This window comes from Pristiophorus japonicus, chromosome 5, assembly GCF_044704955.1.
Source record: "Pristiophorus japonicus isolate sPriJap1 chromosome 5, sPriJap1.hap1, whole genome shotgun sequence".
NCBI classification, from domain to species: domain Eukaryota; kingdom Metazoa; phylum Chordata; class Chondrichthyes; family Pristiophoridae; genus Pristiophorus; species Pristiophorus japonicus.
The window spans coordinates 7,934,916-7,959,190 of NC_091981.1; the positions used below are offsets into that span (position 1 = coordinate 7,934,916).

At 49.9% G+C, this 24,275-nt stretch overlaps 1 protein-coding gene across 1 annotated transcript in view; it reads left to right on the top strand.

The window, feature by feature from the left end:
- drosha (drosha ribonuclease III) overlaps positions 1-24,275 on the top strand; it is a 106,330-nt gene that overhangs the window by 59,738 nt on the left and 22,317 nt on the right. Inside the window, exons 18-21 of the mRNA XM_070879769.1 lie at positions 3,295-3,436; positions 6,457-6,539; positions 9,394-9,497; positions 12,689-12,781. Of these exons, the coding sequence (XP_070735870.1) occupies positions 3,295-3,436; positions 6,457-6,539; positions 9,394-9,497; positions 12,689-12,781 (422 nt within the window). The remainder of the gene's footprint in view (positions 1-3,294; positions 3,437-6,456; positions 6,540-9,393; positions 9,498-12,688; positions 12,782-24,275) is intronic.

Sequence of the window (24,275 nt, forward strand, 5' to 3'; positions counted from 1 at the left end):
GGTTGGCCTGTTTCCAATCTTCTGCTACTTCCCCAGGTCCGCTGACTGCCTCGCGCTGAGGTTCAATGCCTCATGAATCTCCTCGCTGTACTCCCCCCACAACGTTTTGGAACAGGAACCTGCCAACCCTGGGGAAGGATGGCTGTTGTAATTACTTTGACCAGAGGTGGTGCTGTAACCTTGCTCTGGTGGAACAAGTCCAACTCTTAAAGAAAATGCACGGCTACAGGAGGCTCACTAATATTATACCATTTTTACCAACAATACCAAACAGAGATTGTGGCGGAGGTGCAGCGAATAAGGGTACGGGGCCCAGGAAAGGTGAGGGCCCAGGGGCAGCACGGGCCAGCCCACACTGTGCGATATGTGTGCGCACTAGGTCCGTGCAGCAGAGCTGGTCTCCAGTCGTCCTGGTTAACCCTTGCCACTGGACCAAGACCTCGCTCTGTCAAGCCCGTGTGGTGGCTGGTGTGCAACGGTCACCCCACGTTAAAAAAATCCACCCACAGGCATCTTCCACCCTTCAGGATGTAGTTTGGGATCTGGAATATTAGGCCCTTCATTGAAACACCTGTCAACTCATCCCTTTTTAACGTGGAAGCAAGTCATCCTCGTTTCGAGGGACTGCCTATTGATGATGAAAGAATCATTTTTATCAACAATACCAACAACAGGTTAAAATTCCCATGACTGCCAGATTCCTCACCCTCCTAACATACTGCTAAATAATTCTGGAATCTTAAGGATTGCCCATCCTTGTTTACAAATCCCTCCATGGCCTCGCCCCCTCCCCTCCCTATCTCTGTAATCTCCTCCAGCCCCACGACCCCCCCCCCCCCCCCCCCCGTGTTGTCTGCGCTCCTCTAAATCTGCCCTCTTGTGTATCCCTGATTATAATCGCTCCACCATCGGTGGCCGTGCCTTCAGCTGCCTGGGCCCCAAGCTCTGGAACTCCCTCCCTAAACCTCTCCGCCTCTCTACTCCTCCATAAAACCTTTCTCTTTGACATCACCGGCCCTAATTTCTCCTTCTGTGGCTCGGTGTCAAACTTTGCTTTACGACGCTCCCGCGGAGCGTTTTGGGACGTTTTACTGCGTTAAAGGCGCTTTATCGATGCAAGTTGTTGTTGTTGTAGATTCAAATCACTGTAAAGTAATGTCCAAAAATGATATGCAGATGCGGAAACAGAAAATGGTGGAAACAGGTCATGGTAGCATCTGCGGGGTGAGAAACAGAGTTAATATTTCAGGTCGGTGATCTTTCATCAGAGCAGATGCTGCCTGACTCTAATCTTTAATCCAGAATGCTGTGTTGTGCAAAGGAAATCTGATGTGGATTAGAAAGTTATTTTTATTTTGTTGGGCATCGCTGGCAATGGCAGCATTTATTGCGGTAATGTAAGTACCTGTGAGTATCGGGTTTGTAGAGCTCACGGGTTTGTAGAGCTGTTGACAACAAAATAGTTGTAGAGCTGTTGACAACAAAATAGTTGTAGAGCTGTTGACGAGGGTCACGGACCTGCTCGATGGCGGAGGAGCGGGCTGGATGGCGCCTGACGTGCTGGCGCGGCGCCTATCCTGGGCCGACGTCCGCCGCGCGGCCGATGCCATCGAGTCGCTAAAAACAGCTCTGGGCCCTGACTCCGTTAGGTGCGTCGAGGAGGCTCAAGCACGTGGGGAGATCCCGTCCGAACTGACCCCCGTCCGGACGGAATTCCTCATCGGCGCCAAACCCCGGAACCTCCCTCGGGAGCCGGCGCCTCACAACTTGAGCCTCCTCCGGGAAATCCCCTCCGTGCCTTTCAGTTCCGCGCGGAGGGGGTTTCCTGTACGGGCTGCTCCTGCACACTCTCCGCCTTGCCATCCTCGTCTGCCGTCCGGACACGCCATGGCGCACCATCTTGCCGTCCGGAGGAGGCGGGGATCCCCAGTGGAGCGCTCTCTACGCGAGAGTCCTCCCTCTATTTATTGGGGACTTGGCCTGGAGGGTGTTGCACGGAGCGGTCCCGTGCAATAAGGTTTTAACTCGGTTCACGGGTTCCCGGGCTGCCTGCAATTTCTGCGGTCTGGAGGAGTCAGTGTTCCACGTCTATGTTGAATGTGTGAGGTTGCAGCCCCTCTTCCAATATTTGAAGGGGCTGCTCCTCAAATTCTGGCTGCACGTCAGTCCCACACTCCTGATCTTTGGGCACCCTGTGCGGAGGGGAGCGGGCAGGTTTGAGGGCCTCCTCGTAGGACTGCTCCTGGGCACGGCCAAGGGGGCCATTAACCGGTTCAGGCAGCGGGCGGTCGAGGGGGTCGTTCATCCCGACTGCCTGCCTCTCTTCCGCGGCTACATCCGAGCCAGGGTGTCCCAGGAGATGGAGCACGGGGCCTTCCGCGAGAGGTGGGCGCCGGAGGGACTGGAGTGCATCATCACCCCCGGCAACCAAAATTTAATTTGACCATTTAATGTTTAAAGTCTAATTTGTTTAATTGTCGGTTTTGGTGCCCCTCTTTAATTAGGGGGCACGTGATTTAATGATTTATTGATTTACGGATTTATTGATTTACGGCTCTAGTTGTAGAGCTGTTGAATTGTGAGTGGATTAGCCAGTCACTTGATGTTCACAAGACTCAGTAAAACCCCAGCCAGTTGGGTTCGGGGGATCCACGATTGGGCAGGTGGTTGTGAGCCCGGTGGATGAACCGGTAATGTGTCGTGTGATTGTTGAACCTTTTGCTAATAAACCAACTAGTTCTTAATAGCAATGTGTTGCTATGAATTTTTAAGCAAAGAACCCATGAAGCAAATACATTGCAATCGCCCATTCCTAATTGCCCCTTGAGAAGGTGGTGGTGAGCCGCCTTCTTGAACCGCTGCAGTCCCATGTGGTGAAGGTGCTCCCACAGTGCTGTTAGGGAGGGAGTTCCAGGATTTTGACCCAGCGACGGTGAAGGAATGGCCGATATATTCCCAAGTCAGGATCATGTGTGACTTGGAGGGGAACGTGGAGGTGGTGGTGTTCCCATGCGCCTGCTGCCCTTGTCCTTCTAGGCGGGTAGAGGTCGCGGGTTTGGGAGGTGCTGCCGAAGAAGCCTTGGCGAGTTGCTGCAGTGCATCTTGTAGATGGTACACACTGCAGCCACGGTGCGCCGGTGGTGGAGGGAGTGAATGTTGAAGGTGGTGGATGGGGGGCCAATCAAGCGGGCTGCTTTGTCCTGCATGGTGTCCTGGATATCAGTTAACGGAATTGAGTTCATGGCCAGAATGAAGTACAGTAACAATATTTTTCTGCGATTGCTTTCCCTGTAGCTGTTACGGAGCTCGTTGGTCAATAACCGGACTCAGGCCAAAGTGGCGGAAGAACTGGGCATGCAAGACTTCGCCATCACCAATGACAAAACCAAAAGACCTGTCGCGCTACGAACCAAGACCCTTGCTGATCTTTTAGAATGTGAGTGCACGTTTAGGCGTAGTAGTCACAACAAACCTGTATCAAACACTGGTTCGGCCTCAACTGGAGTATTGTGTCCAATTCTGGGCACCGCACTGTAGGAAGGATGTGAAGGCCTTAGAGAGGGCGCAGAAAAGATTGGCGAGAATGGTTCCAGAGATGCGGGACTTCAGTTTACGTGGATAGACTGGAGAAGCCGGGGTTGTTCTCCTTGGAGCAGAGAAGGTTGAGACGAGATTTGTAACCTAATTCTATGATTCTAATCACCAGATCCCTGCTAGGTTTTGTTCAATAATTTTTCTTTCGGGTTTTTTTTTTGCTCGTGAATATCTCAAGACAGGTTGGGAAATAGTCCGGTGTGCCCGGCAGTGCCTGATGTACAAGCGTTTCACAAGTCGACAATTCAACTCTTCACTGACGCTCACAGACCTGGGAGAGTTGATTCAGGTGAAATGGGGCCAAAGAAATGGCAAGTAGCTATCAGTGTGGGAGCACCTTCACCACACGGACTGCAACGGTTCGAGAAGGCGGCTCACCTCCGCCTCCGCAACTCCCACCTCTTGTGAATAGAAACATAGAAATTAATAGCGCAGAAATTAATAGCGCAGAAGGAGGCCATTCCGGCCCATCGTGTCCGCGCCGGCCGACAAGCTTACGCGGCCCCTGGCCAGCAGCCCCAAAGATCACACACAGTCCCACGAACAATGACGGAAAGGCAAAGAGCACCCAGCCCAACCAGTCCGCCTCACACAATGGCACCCCTTATACTGAAACATTCTACACTCCACCCCAACCGGAGCCATGTGATCTCCTGGGAGAGGCAAAAACCAGATTAAAATCCCAGGCCAATTTAGGGAGAAAAAAATCTGGGAAAATGCCCCTCCAACCCATCCAGGCGATCGACACTAGTCCAGGAGATCACCCTGGCCGTATTCTATTCCCTGCAGTACTTACCATTATATCTGCACCGACCAACAAAAGGTCATCCAGTCTAATCCCAATTACCAGCTCTAGGTCCGTAACCCTGCAGGTTACTGCACTTTAAGTGCCCATCCAACCATCTCTTAAAAGAGGTGAGGGTTTCTGCATCCACCACTCTTCCAGGCAGCGAGTTCCAGATCCCCACAACCCTCTGCGTAAAGAAGCCCCCCTCCCCCCCTCAAATCCCCTCTAAATGAATTATTAATTTTTTTTTTAAGTCGTCCTTCCCCCATTGGTGGATGACTTGGCTTCCAGATACACGAAAGAGCCAATGGTTGGGGCTGGAGGTTTTAAAGATAGTCAGGCAGGAGAAGAATTTCTGGGTTATCAGATATCTTAGACGCCTCCTTTTCCAAGGACTCTGCAAGGAAACCTTGAGCAGGTTGGGCCTCTACTCATTGGAGTTTAGAAGAATGAATAAGATGTGATCTTATTGAAACGTATACAATCCTGAGGGTAGATGCAGAGAGGATGTTTCCCCTCGGGGAATCTAAAACTAGGGGGCATAGATTCTGAATAAGGGGTCGCCCATTTAAAACTGAGATGAGGAGGAATTTCTTCTCTCTCAGGGTCGTGAATCTTTGGAATTCTCTGCCCCAGAGAGCTGTGGAGGCTGGGTCATTGAACATATTTAAGGAGGAGATAGACAGATTTTTGAACGATAAGGGAGTAAAATGTTATGGGGATTGGGCAGGGAAGTGGAGCTGAGTCCGTGATCGGATCAACCATGATCTTATTAAATGGCGGAGCAGGCTCGAGGGGCCGTCTGGCCTACTCCTGCTCCTAATTCTTGTTATGTTTCCCCTGCTGGGGGATAATCTGGAACTTAGAGGGCCATAGTTTCAGAATAAGGGGCCGCCCATTTAAAAGGGAAATGAGGAGGAATTTCTTCTCTGAGGATCATAAATCTGTGGAATTCTCTGCTCCAGAGAACTGTGGAGGCTAGGTCATTGAATATATTTCAGGTGGAGATAGATATTTGAACGATAAAGGAGTGAAGGGTTATGAGGAGCGGGCGGGGACGTGGAACTGAGTCCATGATCAGATCAGCCATGATCTTATTGAATGGCGGAGCAGGCTCGAGGGGCCGAATGGCCGACTCCTGCTCCTAATTCTTGCGTTCTTATGAAGTGAATGAGTGCTTTCAGAACATCAGACAGGTGTATGTTTGGCACACAGTCTTGCCAAGCTATTGAAGACATGATGCTCCAGGCTGCAAATTCAGTGGAAATATTCACAATGAATAGAAAAGTTGCTTATCTGTCGCGCTGTGATCAATGTGGAGGCTGGAAAGCTGTTAATGTGGCATTGCATATGAAGGATGTGTTAATGTGCTACAGGCTCAACATGACAGATTGCACCTGAGCGCAATCATTTTCTTAAAGGCATAGAAACCTCAAACTCATCTGCTTGGGCCAAAATTTGTGTTTTTCTTTTTTAATAGATCTGTTTAATTATTATTTTTTTAAATGTAATGTACCAAAGTGAAATGTCAGCTGTGGCTTTCTCTCACTCACTCACCTCTGTGTCAGAAGGTTGTGGGTTCGAGTCCCACTCGAGGCAGACTTGAGCACAAAAATCTAGACCGACACTCCCAGGGCAGTACTGAGGGAGCGCCGCACTGTCGGAGGTGCTGTCTTTCGGATGAGACGTTAAGCCGAGGCCCCGTCTGCCCTCTCGGGTGGACGTGAAAGATCCCATGGCACTATTTCGAAGACGAGCAGGGGGAGTTACACCCGATGTCCTGACCAATTCATCACTCAATCACCATCGCGAGAAAAACAGATTATCCGGATCATTTATCACATTGCTGTTTGTGGGAGCTTGCTGTGCGCAAATTGGCTGCCGCCTTTCCTACATTACAACAGTGACTACATTCCAAAAAGTGCTTCATTAGCTGTAAAACGCTTTGAGACGTCCAGTGGAGGTGAAAGGCGCTATAGAAATGAAGTAATTCTTTCAAATAGATGGGATCCTTTTCAGTAAGTGCTGCCGAGAATAAATTTTTTCAAAGTTTAACTTTTATTTTTTTTATTTAGCATTCATAGCTGCACTTTATATCGACCAGGATTTGGACTATGTCCGCACCTTCATGAACGTGTGCTTCTTCCCACGATTGAAGGTCAGTGCATTCAACCTCACTTCCGTGTCAATTTATAGTCCAAGTCTTTCCGCAGTTGGTCAGCCGGGCGCTCAAAATTGCGGCCGTTTAAAAAAATTTCAAAAATTTGTTCAAGTTTCCGCACAAAATCGTTTGCATATCGCCGAATGTAAAAAAAATCTGTTGCGAACCAGCACAATTGAGCAGCGATTTAAAATGTAAACGTGATTTTTTTTAAATATTTGCATTCTCTAAAATACCCCTTGATTATATATTTAATAAGAGTGATAAGATAGTTTGACTATTAATACAGCTGAAAATTGGTTTAATCACAAAAAAATAAGCATTTTTAACCTGTGAGTGATCAAATTAAAAAAAAATACATTGTATTCGTTCACGGGATGCATTTATTGCCCGTCCCTCATTGCCCTCGGTGGTGGTGAGCCGCCTCCTTGAACACAACGCAGTGTCTCGCTGGGCCATTTCAGAGAGCAGTTAAGAGTCAGCGACATTGCTGTGGGTCTGGAGTCACATATCGGCCCAGACCGGGTAAGGGCAGCAGATTTCCTCCCCTAAAGGACATTAGTGAACCTGATGGGGTTTTACGACGATCTGGTAGTTTCATGCTCACCGTTTACTGATACTAGCTTTTTATTGCGGATATATTGAATTAACGGAATTTAAATTCCCCAGCTGCCATGGTGGGATTTGAGCTCACATCGCCAGATCATTATTCCAGGCCTTTGTGTTTCTAGTCCCGTGACATAACCACTAGGCGACTGTACTAACTGAAAATTACTTTAAAAAGAACGTTACCGAACCATTCTCTAGTGACATTGGTACACAGTAGTCAGTTTCTGAGTAAATTAAATACTTTTTAAACCTTTCAGATCTTGCCATTAGCGCCTTTGTGCTTATATTTAAAAAAAAACAAAGTCGTTTTCTTTTCGGAGCCGCCAAGAAGGCCCACAAACGAGCTGAATTGGCGAAAACTTGCCGGGTGATTATTTCGACCTGGGGGGGGGCCAGCTTTGTGGGCGGGGCCTGCTTCCAGCGGGATGTTTTTTTAAACCGCGCAAAAGATGGCGGAAACTCGAGACGCGCCGGACCGCGATCTGTGCTTAAAATTCCGCAATCTTTTGCGCTGCTTTGGCAGATTCCAGGCAGCTGTGCTGAAAATATCCCGTCACGACTGAGCGTAAACTCCAGGCCTGTGACGTCCGTGTCACCAGTCCCCATTTACAGCGGTAGAAATGTTTGCGTCTCGTAATACAATGGAGCATTTTCTGTCCCATGCAGCTTTAATTAGCCAAACTACAATTAAAGGAAATAAAGGGCTTTTCTCACCAGTCGTAAACCTGCGAGTTCTCCATCTTTCGTCTCCCCTTTCATACCAACCACTGATGTCTTCTATATGGTATACATCTATTGACGCTATTTTAAACAAGCAGAAATGTAATTGTAATACTTGTAAACTGGCATTTTTCTAAATGTAGTTGTGCTTTTTATCGCCCGCTCACCCATCACCCCCTGAGCTCACTGCCCCGTGTCCTAACTCGCACCAAGTCCCACTCACAATCACCCCCTGTGCTCCCTGCCCCGTGTCCTAACTCGCACCCAGTCCCACTCACGCATCACCCCCTGTGCTCGCTGCCCCGTGTCCTAACTCGCACCCAGTCCCACTCACGCATCACCCCCTGTGCTCGCTGCCCCGTGTCCTAACTCGCACCGAGTCCCGCTCACCCATCCACCCCCCTGTGTTCATTGTCCCGTGTCCTAACTCGCACCCAGTCCCACTCACGCATCACCCCCTGAGCTCACTGCCCCGTGTCCTAACTCGCACCGAGTCCCGCTCACCCATCCACCCCCTGTGTTCATTGTCCCGTGTCCTAACTCACACCCAGTCCCACTCACCCATCACCCCCTGAGCTCGCTGACCTACATTGGCTCCCGGTTAAGCAACGCCTCGATTTCAAAATTCTCATCCTTGTTTACAAATCCCTCCATGGCCCTCACCCCTCCCTATCTCTGTAATCTCCTCCAACCCCACAACCCCCCGAGATGTCTGCGCTTCTCTAATTCTGCCCTCCTGAACATCCCTGATTATAATCGCTCCACCATCGGTGGCTGTGCCTTCTGTTGCCTGGGCCCCAAGCTCTGGAACTCCCTCCCTAAACCTCTCCGCCTCTCTACCTCTCTTTGCTCCTTCAAGACGCTCCTTAAAACCGACCTCTTTGACCAAGCTTTTGGTCACATGTCCTAATTTCTTCTTATGCGGCTCGGTGTCAAATTTTTCACCTCATGATACGTCGCAAGGCGCTTCACAGGAGTATCACTACATTAAAGATGCTATATAAATACAAGTTGTTGTTGTTGTAAGTTACATTCACAGACCGATTGTAACAAATCGGACATGGACTGATCGGCAGTTACTGTATTGTCTCCGTGCCCTCAGTGACTCCGTCAGTGTATAAAAGCTGAAACTATTGTGTCTGTAAGCACCCTAGTAATGACTCCACGAGGTAAGGTATTGTACTTGAACTGTGGTGACCTTAGTCCATTTATTGCAGTGAGGATGCAGCACGGTGAGCTCCCTTTTATACCTGGTTACCTGCCGTGTGCAGGTGGCCCCCTAGGCCTCCACCAGTTGCACCCTCTAGTGGTACAGGCATAGTGTATACAGTGTGCAGATACATCCAGTGGTCTTATGTAACTGTACATTGAATGTACAGGGAGTATACTTTTGTCATACATACAGAACAGAAACGTTCTGCGTGCAAAGGGGACAGTTAACTGAAGTAATTAGATGTATAAAGTCTGTCGTTAACCCCAGTGACATGCGCAGGATTTAAACTTTGCCTTTGTGTCGGTGCAGGAGTTTATCTTGAACCAGGACTGGAACGACCCCAAGTCACAACTGCAACAGTGCTGCTTGACACTGCGCACGGAGGGCAAGGAGCCAGACATTCCTTTGTACAAGTGAGTTTTGCATGCGGTGTGAACAAAATCATATTTTGTGCAGGGTACTCATGATCGAAGAAAAGTACGTTTTCTATCTGCACAATGCAGGTGTGTGGAACACTGAATCTCGCATTTCTCTCCAGTCTAATGTACGCTCTGGAGCTTGGAAGAATGAGGGGTGATCTCCTACAAACATAGACAATAGGAGCAGGAGTCGGCCGTTCGGCCCTTCGAGCCTGCACCGCCATTCAATATGATCATGGCTGATCCTCTATCTCAACACCATATTCCCGCTTTCTCCCCATACCCCTTGATGCCTTTTGTTTCTAGAAATCTAATTATCTCCCTCTTAAATATATTCAATGACTTGGCCTCCACAGCCTTCTGTGGTAGAGAATTCCACAGGTTCACCTCCCTCTGAGTGAAAACATTTCTCCTCATCTTGGTCCTAAATTTCCTGTATCCTGAGACTGTGACCCCTTGTTCGAGACTTCCCAGCCCTGGGGGAAACATCCTCCCCGCATCCAGTCTGTCCAACCCCGTCAGAATGTTATACGTTTCAATGAGATCCCCCTCTCATTCTTCTAGACTCTCGTGAATACAGGCCCAGTCGACCCAATCTCTCCTCATATGACAGTCCTGCCATCCCAGGAATCAGTCTGGTGAACCTATGAAAGACACCCTCAAAGCCTCCTTGATAAAATAGAACATCCCCACCGACACCTGGGAGTCCCTGGCTTGAGACCGCCCTAAGTGGAGGAAGTGCATCCGGGAGGGTGCTGAGCACCTCGAGTCTCATCTCCGAGAGCATGCAAAAACCAAGCGCAGGCAGCGGAAGGAGCGTGCGGCAAACCAGTCCCACCCTCCCTTTCCTTCCAGTACTGTCTGCCCCACCTGTGACAGGGACTGTGGTTCCCGTATTGGACTGTTCAGTCACCTGAGAACTCACTTTTAGAGTGGAAGCAAGTCTTCCTCGATTTCGAGGGACTGCCTATGATAATGATACACTCCCTCTCTGGCAGATATATCCTTTCTTAGGTAAGGAGACTAGAACGGCGCACACTACTCCAGGTGTGGTCTCACCAAGGCCCTGTACAACTGCAGTGAGACATCCTTGCTCCTGTACTCAAATCCCCTTGCAATGAAGGCCAACATACCATTTGCCTTCCCAACTGCGTGTTTGCTTTCAATCTCATTGAAACATACAAGATTGTGAGAGGGATGCACAGGGTAGATGCTGAGAGGTTGCTTTCCCCGGGCTGGAGAGTCTATGCGGACGCTAAAGACTCTGAGTGGCGGGCGGGGGCAAAATGTCCGGCGACCGCAGCAAGGCCGCCATTTTAGAAATTTTCCTCCCTCAGAAGCGGAGCGGTGCAGGGGACCTCTCCGCCCGTTTTCGTGCACACGCCGGCCCCTTACCGTCTGGCGAAATTGCCCCGCGGTACAGTCCCCGCCACCAGCCGGTGTGAAAGGGCGGCATGGCCGCCATTAAAGGGGAGGGCGCCCACCTTATTCTTTTTTTTTTGTCATCCGACTGCCGCGTTGGGCCGGCAGTTTTGGCCCCCCCCGGGTTTGGCCGGGCCGCCAACAGGCAGCTTGGCATTCCCCCTCCCACTCTTGGGTGCCAGGCCGCTGGGCCCGGCCGAGACCCTCCCTGGTGGACCCAACTTAAAGAATCGCCGCGGCTCTCCCCTTTAACTAACTGAAGATGTTGTGACGCGTCAGCGCAGTGACCGACAGCTACAGACACTGCACCCCGCCCCCACTGCCTCTCTACCCCCCCCTCCCCCCCGCCCCCCATGATGATCCACATTCGCCCCCCTGGGGAACAAAAGCCCCGAGGAGCTGAATTTCGCCAGATAGGCCACCGTATCCATTGCAGCGGCCAGAGCCATGCAAAACCGGTCGGGGCGCCCCGTTTCCGGCAATTTCTACCTCTAGAACTCTGGGTCACAGTCTCAGGATAAGGGGTCGGCTATTTAGGGCAGAGATGAGGAGCAATTTCTTCACTCAGAGGGTGGTGAATCTCTGGAATTCTCTGCCCCAGAGGGCTGTGGAGGCTGGGTCGCTGAGTATATTCAAGGCTGAGAGTGTAATATCGCCAAGTTTGCAGATGACACTAAGCTGGGTGGCGGTGTGAGCTGTGAGGGGGACGCTAGGAGGCTGCAGGGTGAGTGGGCAAATGCATGGCAGATGCAGTATAATGCGGATAAATGTGAGGTTATCCACTTTGGGGGCAAAAACACGAAGGCAGAATATTATCTGAATGGCGGCAGATTAGGAAAAGGGGAGGTGCGACGAGACCTGGGTGTCATGGTTCATCAGTCATTGAAAGTTGGCATGCAGGTACAGCAGGCGGTGAAGAAGGCAAATGGCATGTTGGCCTTCATAGCGAGAGGATTTGAGTATAGGAGCAGGGAGGTCTTACTGCAGTTGTACAGGGCCTTGGTGAGGCCTCACCTGGAGTATTGTGTTCAGCTTTGGTCTCCTAATCTGAGGAAGGACGTTCTTGCTATTGAGGGAGTGCAGCGAAGGTCACCAGACTGATTCCCGGGATGGCGGAACTGACATATGAGGAGAGACTGGATCAACTGGGCCTTTATACATTGGAGTTCAGAAGAATGAGAGGGGATCTCAAAGAAACATATAAAATTCTGACGGGACGGGACAGGTTAGATGTGGGTAGAATGTTCCTGATGTCGGGGAAGTCCCGAACCAGGGGACACAGTCTAAGGATAAGGGGTAAGCCATTTAGGACTGAGATGAGGAGAAACTTCTTCACCCAGAGAGTTGTTAACCTGTGGACTTTCCTGCCGCAGAGGGTTGTTGATGCCAGCTCATTAGATATATTCAAGAGGGAGTTAGATATGCTATGGGGATCAAGGGGTATGGAGAGAAAGCAGGAAAAGGGGTACTGAGGGAATAGTCAGCCATGATATTGAATGGCGGAGCAGGCTCGAATGGCCGACTCCTGCTCCTAATTCTTATGTCCTGAATAGGTTCAAAGGGGATTATGTGATTTCCTCCATTGCTACACTCTGGAAAAAAATACTTCGTTGGCTGTAAAAAGCTTTGAGACGTCCGGTTGGTCTTGAAATGTGCTATCGAAATGCAGGTCTTTTCAGTGAACGCAGGCAAAGATTTTCTGTGAATGCAAGTTGTTCTTTTCAGGACGCGACTAACCGAGATCCTACATTTTATCCCATCAGGATTCTTCAGACAGTGGGTCCGTCCCATGCCAGGACATACACAGTGGCGGTGTATTTTAAGGGAGAGAGGATTGGCTGTGGTACAGGACCAAGGTACGACGGTCCTGGCGAATGTTGAGGCCTTCCTTTGATGGCCATTTGTGCAGGAGGCTCGCCAAACGCGATAATCGAATAGCGGCCGAATGACCTACCAAACGCAAGTTGAACGCAAATTGGAAAGAGGCTGGAACTGGGTTTATTGATTGGCGCTCGATCTCCCCTTCCAGTTTGGTTTGTCTGTGCCTGCCGATGATGGCCATGACGGGCGCTGTACTCACAAGCTGTATAACACTATGAGGGGCCCTTTCCCCCAGCCCAGAAGGAGGCTCTCTGCAAGAGCACCTCAGCCAGTCCCACTCCCCCCCCCCCCCGCTCTTTCCCCGTAGCCCCGCACACTTATTTCCTTCGGGTACTTATCCAACTCCCTTTTGAAAGCCGCGATTGAGTCTGCCTCCACCGCCCTCTCAGGCAGCGCATTCCAGATCCTAACCACTCGCTGCGTAAAAAAAGATTTTTTCCTCATGTCGCCTTTGGTTCTTCTGCCAATCGCCTCAAATCTGTGTCCTCTGGTTCCCGACCCTTCCACCAATGGGAACAGTTTCTCTCGATCTACTCTGTCCAGACCCCTCATGATCTTGAACACCTCGACCAAATCTCCTCGCAACCTTCTCTGCTCCAAGGAGAACAACCCCAGCTTCTCCAGTCTATCCACGTCACTGAAGTCCCTCATCCCTGGAACCATTCTCGTAAATCTCTTCTGTACCCTCTCTAAGGCCTTCACATCCTTCCTAAAGTGTGGTGCCCAGAATTGGACACAATACTCCAGTTGGGGCTGAACCAGTGTTTTATACAGGTGGTTCATAACTTCCACACTTTTGTACTCTGTGCCTCTATTTATGAAGCCCAGGATCCCGTAAGCCTTTTTAACCTCTTTCTCAACCTGCCCTGCCACCTTCAATGATTTGTGCCCATATACCCCCAGGTCTCTCTGTTCCTGCACCCCCTTTAAGATTGTACCCTTTAGTTTAAATGTCCTCATTCTTTCTACCAAAATGCATCATTTCACACTTTTCTGCGTTAAATATATTATCTGTCACATGTCCGCCCATTTCACCAGCCAGTCTATGTCCTCCTGGGGTCTATCACTGTCCTGTTCACTATACTCTGTTCTCTGATGCACATTCATCTTTTACTGACGCTGGGTGTTACACATTTACCCAGGCTGGAGGAATGCTCAACTGCAGTGCAGTAATAGGACAGGGTACGGTAGCACAGTGGTAATGTTCCTCGGATGGTAATCCAGAGGCCGGGACTAATGACCCCGGAAACCAGAGTTCAAATCCCACTACGGCAGCTGGGGAATTTAAATTCAGTCAATTAAATAAAATCTGGAATTAAAAATTGAGTGTCAGTCGCGGTGACCATGAAACTACCGGATTGTCGTAAAAACCCGTCTGGTTCACTAATGCCCTTTGGGGAAGGAAATCTGCCGTCCTTACCCGGTCTGGCCGATATGTGACTCCAGACCCACAGCAATGTGGTTAACTCATTTTTGTTGCAGCAAAGGACAATTCGAGATGGGAAATTAATGCTGCCATTAAATATTGGGAAGACCAAAGCCACAAACTGCGTTCCCTAGCCGTTGACTCCATCCCTCTCCCCAACTCCTGTCTGAGGTTGAACCAGACTGTTCGCAACTTGGGTGTCATATTTGACCCTGAAATGAGCTACCGGCCACATATCCACAGCATAACTCAGACCGCCTATTTCCACCTCCGTAACATCACCCGTCTCCGCCCTTGCCTCAGCTCATCCGCTGCTGAAGCCCTCGTCCATGCCTTTGTTACCTCTAGACTTGACTATTCCAACGCGCTCCTGGCTGGCCTCCCACATTCTACCCTACGTAAACTTGAGGTCATCCAAAACTCGGCTGCCCATGCCCTAACTCGCACCAAGTCCCGCTCACCCATCACCCCCCTGTGCTCGCTGACCTACATTGGCTCCCGATTAAGCAACGCCTTTATTTCAAAATTCTCATCCGTGTTTTCAAATCCCTGCATGGCCCTCGCCCCTCCCTATCTCTGTAATCTCCTCCAGCCCCACAACCCCCCGAGATGTCTGCGCTCCTCTAATTCTGCCCTCCTGAGCATCCCTGATTATAATCGCTCCACCATCGGTGGCCGTGCCTTCTGTTGCCTGGGCCCCAAGCTCTGGAACTCCCTCCCTAAACCTCTCCGCCTCTCTACCTCTCTTTCCTCCTTTAAGACGCTCCTTAAAACCTACCTCTTTGACCAAGCTTTGGTCACCTGCCCTAACTTCTCCTTATACGGCTCGGTATCAAATTTTATTTTTGTTTTATCATCATTATAGGCAGTCCCTCGGAATCGAGGAAGACTTGCTTCCACTCTAAAAGTGAGTTCTCAGGTGACTGTACAGTCCAGTACGAGAATTACAGTCTCTGTCACAGGTGGGACAGACAGTGGTTGAAGGAAAGGGTGGGTGGGGAGTCTGGTTTGCCACATGCTCCTTCCGCTGCCTGCGCTTGATTTCTGCATGCTCTCGGCGACGAGACTCGAGGTGCTCAGCGCCCTCCCGGATGCACTTCCTCCACTTAGGGCGGTCTTTGGCCGGGGACTCCCAGGTGTTGGTGGGGATGTTGCACTTTATCAGGTAGGCTTTGAGAGTGTCCTTGTAACGTTTCCTCTGCCCACCTGGGGCTCGCTTGCCGTGTAGGAGTTCCGAGTAGAGCGCTTGCTTTGGGAGTCTCGTGTCGGGCATGCGGACAATGTGGCCCTGCCCAATGGAACTGGTCGAGTGCGGTCAGTGCTTCGATGCTGGGGATGTTGGCCTGGTCGAGGACGCTGACGTTGGTGCGTGTGTCCTCCCGGGGGATTTGCAGGATCTTGCGGAGACATCGTTGGTGGTATTTCTCCAGCGACTTTAATGTTTTATAACACTCCTGCGAAGCGCCTTGGGACGTTTTACCATGTTAAAAGCGCTATATAAATGCAAGTTTTTGTTGCTGTTGATGCCCACTTCATGTGAATGAATTCAAAAATAACCAGATTTAAAATCCTCAGCACCTGCAAGTCAGTTATGTTGCAGGCAATGCTTTGGCGTGTTCCTGTTGATGTGAACTGTGTGGTGTACGTTAAGTCAGTCAGATAAAATTTAGCCAAGAATTATGAGACCACCTCAAGCAGAGTCTGGCACAGCTGCCACTACACAGACGATTGGGTTTAACAGACGTAACTGTCGCGGTTCAAAGTCCCCAAGTGGCTCACTGGACGCGATGGGAATGCTGCAAACTTTATTTTCAGCTTAAGTTTTAAGTTATATAGCAACGATTCTCCCCTTGCTGCTTTGTGAACAATCCTTTCCCAGACAGGTTTTCAATATAATTCCTATCTTTGTTTCCGAATCCCTCCATGGCCTCGCCCCTTCCCTATCTCTGTAATCTCCCCAACACCCTCCCCGAGATGTCTGCACTCCTTTAGTTATTGGCCTCTTAAACATCCCTGATTATAATCGCTCCACCATTGGTGGCCGTGCCTTCAACTGCCTGGGCCCCAAGCTCTGGAATTCCCTGCCTAAAACCTCTCTGCCTCGCTACCTCTCCCTCATAAGAAACAGGAGCAGGAGTCGGCCATTCGGCCCCTCGAGCCTGCTCCGCCATCCAATAAGATCACGGCTGATCTTCGACCTCAACTCCACTTTCCCGCCCAATCCCCATATCGGATTGGATAGAGGTGTTGAAAATCACGAGGGGTCCGGACAGAATAGATAGAGAGAAACTGTTCCCATTGGCGGAAGGGTGGGTAACCAGAGGACACAGATTTAAGGCGATTTGCAGAAGAACCAAAGGTGACATGAGGAAAAAACATTTTTACGCAGCGAGTGGTTAGGATCTGGAATGCGCTGCCTGAGAGGGTGGTGGAGGCAGACTCAATCGTGGCTTTCAAAAGGGAGTTGGATAAGTACCCAAAGGGAAAAGATTTGCAAGGCTCCGGGGAAAGGGCGGGGGGAGTGGGACTGGCTGAGGTGCTCTTGCGGAGAGCCGGCACGGGCTCAACGGGCCGAATGGCCTCCTTTTGTGCTGTAACCGTTCCGTGATTCTATTCTATGATTCTATGATCTCTCTTGCGTATCCCTGATTATAATCACTCAACCATCGGTGGCTGTGCCTTCAGCTGCCTGGGCCCCAAGCTCTGGAACTCCCTCCCTAAACCTCTCCGCCTCTCTTTCCTCCTTTAAGACGCTCTTTAAAACCTCCCTCTTTGACCAAGCTTTTGGACATAGACAGGCTAAGTGAGTGGGCAAAAATTTGGCAGATGGAGCATAATGTTGGAAAGTGTGAGGTCATGCACTTTGGCAGAAAAAGATTCAAAGAGCAAGTTATTATATAAATGGAGAAAAATTGCAAAGTGCTGCAGTACAATGGGACCTGGGGGTACTTGTGCATGAAACACACATGGTTAGTATGCAGGTACAGCAAGTGATCAAGAAGGCCAATGGAATCTTGGCCTTTATTGCATAGTGGGTTGGAGTATAAAAGCAGGGAAGTCTTACTACTACAAGTACAGGGTATTGGTGAGGCCACACCTGGAATACTGCGTGCAGTTTTGGTTTCCATATTTACGATAGGATATACTTGCTTTGGAGGCAGTTCAGAGAAGGTTCACTCGCTTGATTCTGGAGATGAGGGGGTTGACATATGAGGATAGGTTGAGTAGGTTGGGCCTCTACACTTTGGAGTTCAGAAGAATGAGAGGTGATCTTATCGAGACATATAAGATAATGAGGGGGCTCGACAAGGTGGATGCAGAGAGGATATTTCCACTCATACGGGAAACTAAAACTAGGGGACATAGTCTCAGAATAAGGGGCCGCACATTTAAAATGAAGAGGAGGAGGAATTTCTTCTCTCAGAGGGTTGTAAACCTGTGGAATTCTCTGCCCCAGAGGACCTGTGGAGGCTGGGTCATTGAATATATTTAAATAGGAGATAGACAGATTTTTGAGCGATAAGGGAGTAAATGGTTATGGGGAGCGGGCGGGGAAGTGGAGCTGAGTCCATGATCAGACCAGCCATGATCTTATTGAATGGCGGAGCAGGCTCGAGGGGCCGAAAGGCCCGCTCCTGCTTTTATTTCTTATGTCCTTATGTGCTCTTGCGGCGAGCCAGCACAGGCTCGATGGGCCGAATGGCCTTTTCCCGTGCTGTGACCGTTCTGTGATTCTATGATTTAGGACTCTCAACCAAAATAAAGGATAATGAGCGACAAGAGCAAAATACTGCGGATGCTGGAAGTCGGAAATAGAAACAGAAAGTGCTGGAAGTACTCAGCGGGTCAGGCAGCATCTGTGGAGAGAGAAAGTGAGTTAACGTTTTGGGTCGGTGACCCTCCGTTAGCACTGGAAGAAGTTCGAGACGTGAGAGGCTTTAAGCAAGTGCAGGAGCGGGGAAAGGGGGGAGGGGAGGGAAGGACAAAAGGGAAGGTCAGCGATAGGGTGGAAGGCAGGAGAAATTAGAGAATCAGAATCACAGAATGGTTACAGCACAGAAGGAGGCCATTCGGCCCGTCGAGCCCGTGCCGGCTCTCTGCAAGAGCACCTCAGCCAGCCCCCCTCCCCCGCTCTTTCCACATAGCCCTGCACATTTATTTCTGTCTGGTACTTGTCCTACAATATACATCAATGATTTAGATGAAGGAATTGAATTGTAATATCTCCAAGTTTGCAGATGACACTAAGCTGCATGGCGGTGTGAGCTGTGAGGAGGACGCTAAGAGGCTGTAAGGTGACTTGGACAGGTTAGGTAAGTGGGCAAATGCATGGCAGATGCAGATGTGGATAAATGTGAGGTTATCCACTTTGGTGACAAAAACAAGAAGGCAGAATCTGAATGGCGGCAGATTAGGAAAAGGGGAGGTGCAACAAGACCTGGGTGTCATGGTACATCAGTCATTGAAAGTTGGCATGCAGGTACAGCAGGCGGTGAAGAAGGCAAATGGCATGTTGGCCTTCATCGCAAAATGAATTAAGTATAGGAGCAGGGAGGTCCTACTGCACTTGTACAGGGCCTTAGTGAGGCCTCACCTGGAATATTGTGTTCAATTTTGGTCTCCTAATCTGAGGAAGGACGTTCTTGCTATTGAGGGAGTGCAGCGAAGATTCACCAGACTGATTCCCGGGATGGCAGGACTGACCTATGAGGAGAGACTGGATCGACTGGGCCTGTATTCACTGGAGTTTAGAAGAATGAGAGGGGATCTCATAGAAACATATAAAATTCTGACGGGACTGGACAGGTTAGAGGCAGGAAGAATGTTCCCGATGCTGGGTAAGTCCAGAACCAGGGGTCACCAGTCTAAGGATAAGGGGTAAGTCATTTAGGACCGAGATGAGGAGAAACTTCTTCACCCAGAGAATTGTTAACCTGTGGAATTCTCTACCGCAGAAAGTTGTTGAGGCCAGTTGGTTAGATATTTTCAAAAGGGAGTTAGATGTGGCCCTTACGGCTAAAGGGATCAAGGGGTATGGAGAGAAAGCAGGAATGGGGTACTGAGGGAATGATCAGCCATGATCTTATTGAATGGTGGTGCAGGCTCAAAGGGCCGAATGGCCTACTCCTGCACCTATTTTCTATGTTTCTATGTAACTCCCTTTTGAAAGCAGTGACCTGCACATTTTTTTTATCTTAATTGACAAAAGGGATGATTAGAACCAGGCAAAAGGAAATGGTAATGGGATAAAGATAAGAGGCTGTTGGCAAACACAGCAATGCTCCAAGGATCAATAATTTGTGGCCAAGATACGTTTAACCCGCGCAGGAAATTGCGCACACTCACAGAGGTTAATTATTTGATGTTATTGCTGCAGAGTTCCAGGGCGTTGTTTCTGCCGCAGTGATAATTACAGTCGTTCGTTTTCAAATAGGATTATAATAAAGGATAATTAAACACAGATTTTTCTATGTAGCTCCTGCACTTTTTGCACTGTACAGCTCTCTGTACAAAAACACATGCCGACATTTGTCAGCAATGTTCCCTTCTCTTATTTCTGTTTTCGGGTGTGCACGGGCCGTTTAACGGGCTGCGTGGCCCTTTCACTTTCTCGCGCGAGCATTGTGAAGCCAGTGAGCATCATGCGTGGGACCTCCAAACCGCCGGACGGCCGCGCAGCTTGGCGTGGAATGTCGCTGGAGCAGACGTCTGAGTGCCTTTAACATCACTAAATTCAGACTAATCTGCATGGGTGCTGTTTTTATTGTTGCTGCAGATTTTGGGGGCGGTAGCCATTCAGAGCAAAGCGATGGCCAGCACATGGCAACAACAACAACTTATACTTATGTAGCGCCTTGAACGTAGTAAAGCATTCCAAGGCGCTTCACAGGAGCGGTTATCGAACAAAATTTGACGCAGAGCAGCATAAGGCGATATTAGGGCAGGTGACAAAGGAACATAAGAAATAGGAGCAGGAGTAGGCCATACGGTCCCTCGAGCCTGCTCTGCCATTCAATAAGATCATGGCTGATCCGATCATGGACTCGGCTCCACTTCCCTGACACCCAGGTCTCGTTGCACCTCCCCTTTTCCTAATCTGCCGCCATTCAGATGATATTCTGCCTTCCTGTTTTTGCCACCAAAGTGGATAACCGCACATTTATCCACATTATATTGCATCTGCCATGCATTTGCCCACTCACCTAACCTGTCCAAGTCACCCTACAGCCTCTTGGCATCCTCCGCACAGCTCACACCGCCATCCAGCTTAGTGTCATCTGCAAACTTGGAGCTATTACACTCAATTCCTTCATCTAAATCATTGATGTATATTGTAGGACAAGTACCAGACAGAAATAAATGTGCAGGGCTACGGGGAAAGGGCGGGGGAGGGGGACTGGCTGAGGTGCTCTTGCAGAGAGCCGGCACGGGCTCGACGGGCCGAATGGCCTCCTTCTGTGCTGTAACCGTTCTGTGATTCTGATTCTCTAATTTCTCCTGCCTTCCACCCTATCGCTGACCTTCCCTTTTGTCCTTCCCTTTTGTTCTTCCCTCCCTTTCCCCGCCCCTGCACTTGCTTAAAGCCTCTCACGTCTCGAACTTCTTCCAGTGCTGATGGAGGGTCACCGACCCAAAACGTTAACTCACTTTCTCTCTCCACAGATGCTGCCTGACCCGCTGAGTACTTCCAGCACTTTCTGTTTCTATTTCCGACTTCCAGCATCCGCAGTATTTTGCTCTTGTCGCTCATTATCCTTTATTTTGGTTGAGAGTCCTAAATCATAGAATCACAGCACGGGAAAAGGCCATTCGGCCCATCGAGCCCGTGCTGGCTCGCCGCAAGAGCACATAAGAACATAAGAAATAAAAGCAGGAGCGGGCCTTTCGGTCCCTCGAGCCTGCTCCGCCATTCAATAAGATCATGGCTGGTCTGATCATGGACTCAGCTCCACTTCCCTGCCCGCTCCCCATAACCCTTTACTCCCTTATCGCTCAAAAATCTGTCCATCTCTGCCTTAAATATATTCAATGACCCAGCCTCCACAGCTCTCTGGGGCAGAGAATTCCACAGATTTACAACCCTCTGAGAGAAGAAATTTCTCCTCCTCTCCATTTTAAATGGGGGGCCCCTTATTCTAAGACTATGTCCCCTAGTTTTAGTTTCCCCTATGAGTGGAAATATCCTCTCTGCATCCACCTTGTCGAGCCCCCTCATTATCTTATATGTCTCGATAAGATCACCTCTCATTCTTCTGAACTCCAAAGTGTATAGGCCCAACCTACTCAACCTATCCTCATAAGTCAACCCCCTCATCTCCGAAATCAACCTAGTGAACCTTCTCCAACAGCCTCCAATGCAAGTATATCCTTCCTTAAATAAGGAGACCAAATCTGTACGCAGTACTCTAGGTGTGGCCTCACCAATACCCTGTACAGTTGTAGCAGGACTTCCCTGCTTTTATACTCTATCCCCCTTGCACCTCAGCCAGTCCCACTCCCCCGCCCTTTCCCCGTAGCCCTGCAAATTTATTTCTGTCAGGTATTTATCCAACTCCCTTTTGAAAGCCGCGATTGAGTCTGCCTCCACCACCCTCTCAGGCAGCGCATTCCAGATCCTAACCACTCGCTGCGTAAAAAGGATTTTTCCTCATGTCGCCTTTGGTTCTTCTGCCAATCAACTTAAATCTGTGTCCTCTGGTTCTCCATCCTTCCACCAATGGCAACAGTTTCTCTCGATCTACTCTGTCCAGACCCCTCATGATTTTGAACACCTCGATCAAATCTCCTCTCAACCTTCTCTGCTCCAAGGAGAACAACCCCAGCTTCTCCAGTCTGTCCCCGTCACTGAAGTCCCTCATCCCTGGAACCATTCTTGTAAATCTTTTCTGCGCCCTCTCTAGGGCCTTCACATCCTTCCTAAAGTGCGGTGCCCAGAATTGGACACTATGGGCCCAAGTTTCCACACGCGCCTAGAACGGCGCAGTCCCGACCTGGACGCCTGTTTTTCGCGCCACAAAGTGCGCCTAAAAAAATCCTCGGTATTCTCCACCTCCCTGCAAGTCCTCTGGCCCTCGGCGCAGCCAGCACGAGCTGTGGGGGGGGCAGAGCCAGGCCCCTGCGCTGAAAACAGTGCCGGGACCTCTGCACATGCGCGCTACAGTGGGCACGCAAGTGCAGTAGTTCCAGGCACCGAACTGTGTGGGAGGGGCCCGAAGCACGCAACCCCTAGCCCTGGCCCAATGGCCTCACTGGGGCTGCGTGAATAAGGCTCCTCCCACGGCCAGCTCCTGCTTCCCCCCCCCTGACCAGACCCGACTCCCGCTCCCCGCCCCCCCCCCGGCCTCCGGACCAAACCCGACACCCGCTCCCCCCCCCCCCCCCCCCGACTGGACCCGACCCGACCCGACCCGACCCACCCCCCCCCACTGGACCCGACCCGACTCCCGCTCCCGGACTGGATCCGACCTGACCTCCCTCCCCCCCCCTCCCTCCCTCCCTCCCTCCCTCCCCCCCTCTCCCTCTCTCCCCCCTCTCCCTCTCTCTCCCCCCTCTCTCTCTCTCTCTCTCTCTCTCTCCCCCCCCCTCTCTCTCTTCCCCCCCCACCCGACCCAACCCAACCCAACGCCACCTACCTGTAAATCTGGTGCTGGGGACAGGCCCTGCCCGAAGTCTCGGGCCGGCCCGTTCAGCCTTCGGTCCCGAAAGGCCTGCCTGAAGCACTTTCACACAGGTAGGAAGATGGTTTATTTAATCTTTTCTTTGCTTATAAATGTTTATTCAGGTTGGATTTATTTGTATAATATTTGTATAAGTATAAATAAGGATTTATTGTAGAATTTAATGACTTCCCTTCCCCCCAACCCCCCCACCTCGTTCTGGACGCCTAATTTGTAACCTGCGCCTGATTTTTTAATGTGTAGAACAGGTTTTTTCAGTTCTACAAAAATCTTCACTTGCTCCATTCTACTTTAGTTTGGAGTATGTTTTCACTGTGGAAACTTTCAAATCAGGCGTCAGTGGCCGGACACGCCCCCTTTTGAAGAAAAAATTCTGTTCCAAAGTAGAACTGTTCTACCTGACTAGAACTGCAGAAAAAAAAATGTGGAGAATTGCGATTTCTAAGATAGTCCGTTCTCCACCAGTTGCTCCTAAAAATCAGGCGCAAATCATGTGGAAACTTGGGCCCAATGCTCCAGTTGGGGCCGAAGCAGTGTTTTATAAAAGGTTCATCATAATAAGATTATCTCACAGTCGAGGTTACGGTCAGACACCACTTTAATTTGCACTGGCAGAAAATGTTTGGTCCTGATGGTGCAAATGATTTTACATGACCAGAAAAGTTTAATGTTGTACCTAAGCAGAAAATGCTGATCGTACTCGGCAGGTCAGGTATCCTCTGTGGGGAGAGAATCAGAGTTAACGATGTTAACCCTGCTCGCTCCCCAGGAACCTGGCGTGTGAGCGGATAAAATTGCCCTGGGCCCTTACCTGTCCGAAAGCCCTCACGGTGGCAACATCTGCGATTTTAAGCTGCTCTCCCGAGCGGGCAGCGAGGACACATGTCCAGAGCCAACAGGGTCCTTCTTTACATGGGCATGTTACAGCCCCGTGACATCATTGAGACCCGATTATAATTTTAACTTGGGCCTGAGTGGGGAATCCCCCTGGGGTTAAAATCGGGGAAGTACATTTCCGAGTTAACCTGTAGCTGCGGTACATTTGTATATGCTTCTGGAAATTTTTTTATAAGAATTTAGGGAAAATAAAATGTGTTGGAATTTGTTTCAGCAAATATCGGCAGTCAGGAAGGGGCGGGTGACTCAAATGGTCACACTGATGAGTATCAGTGATGAATATATGTTTTATTTTGGAGGGGAAGGTGATACAGAAGAAAGTCACACAGCACAGAAACCGTTAAGGGGTTAAGGGGTTATGAGAAGCGGGCAGGGAAGTGGATCTGAGTCCATGGGAGTGTTTGATGGGACAGTGTAGAGGGAGCTTTAGTCTGTATCTAACCCCGTGCTGTACCTGCCCTGGGAGTG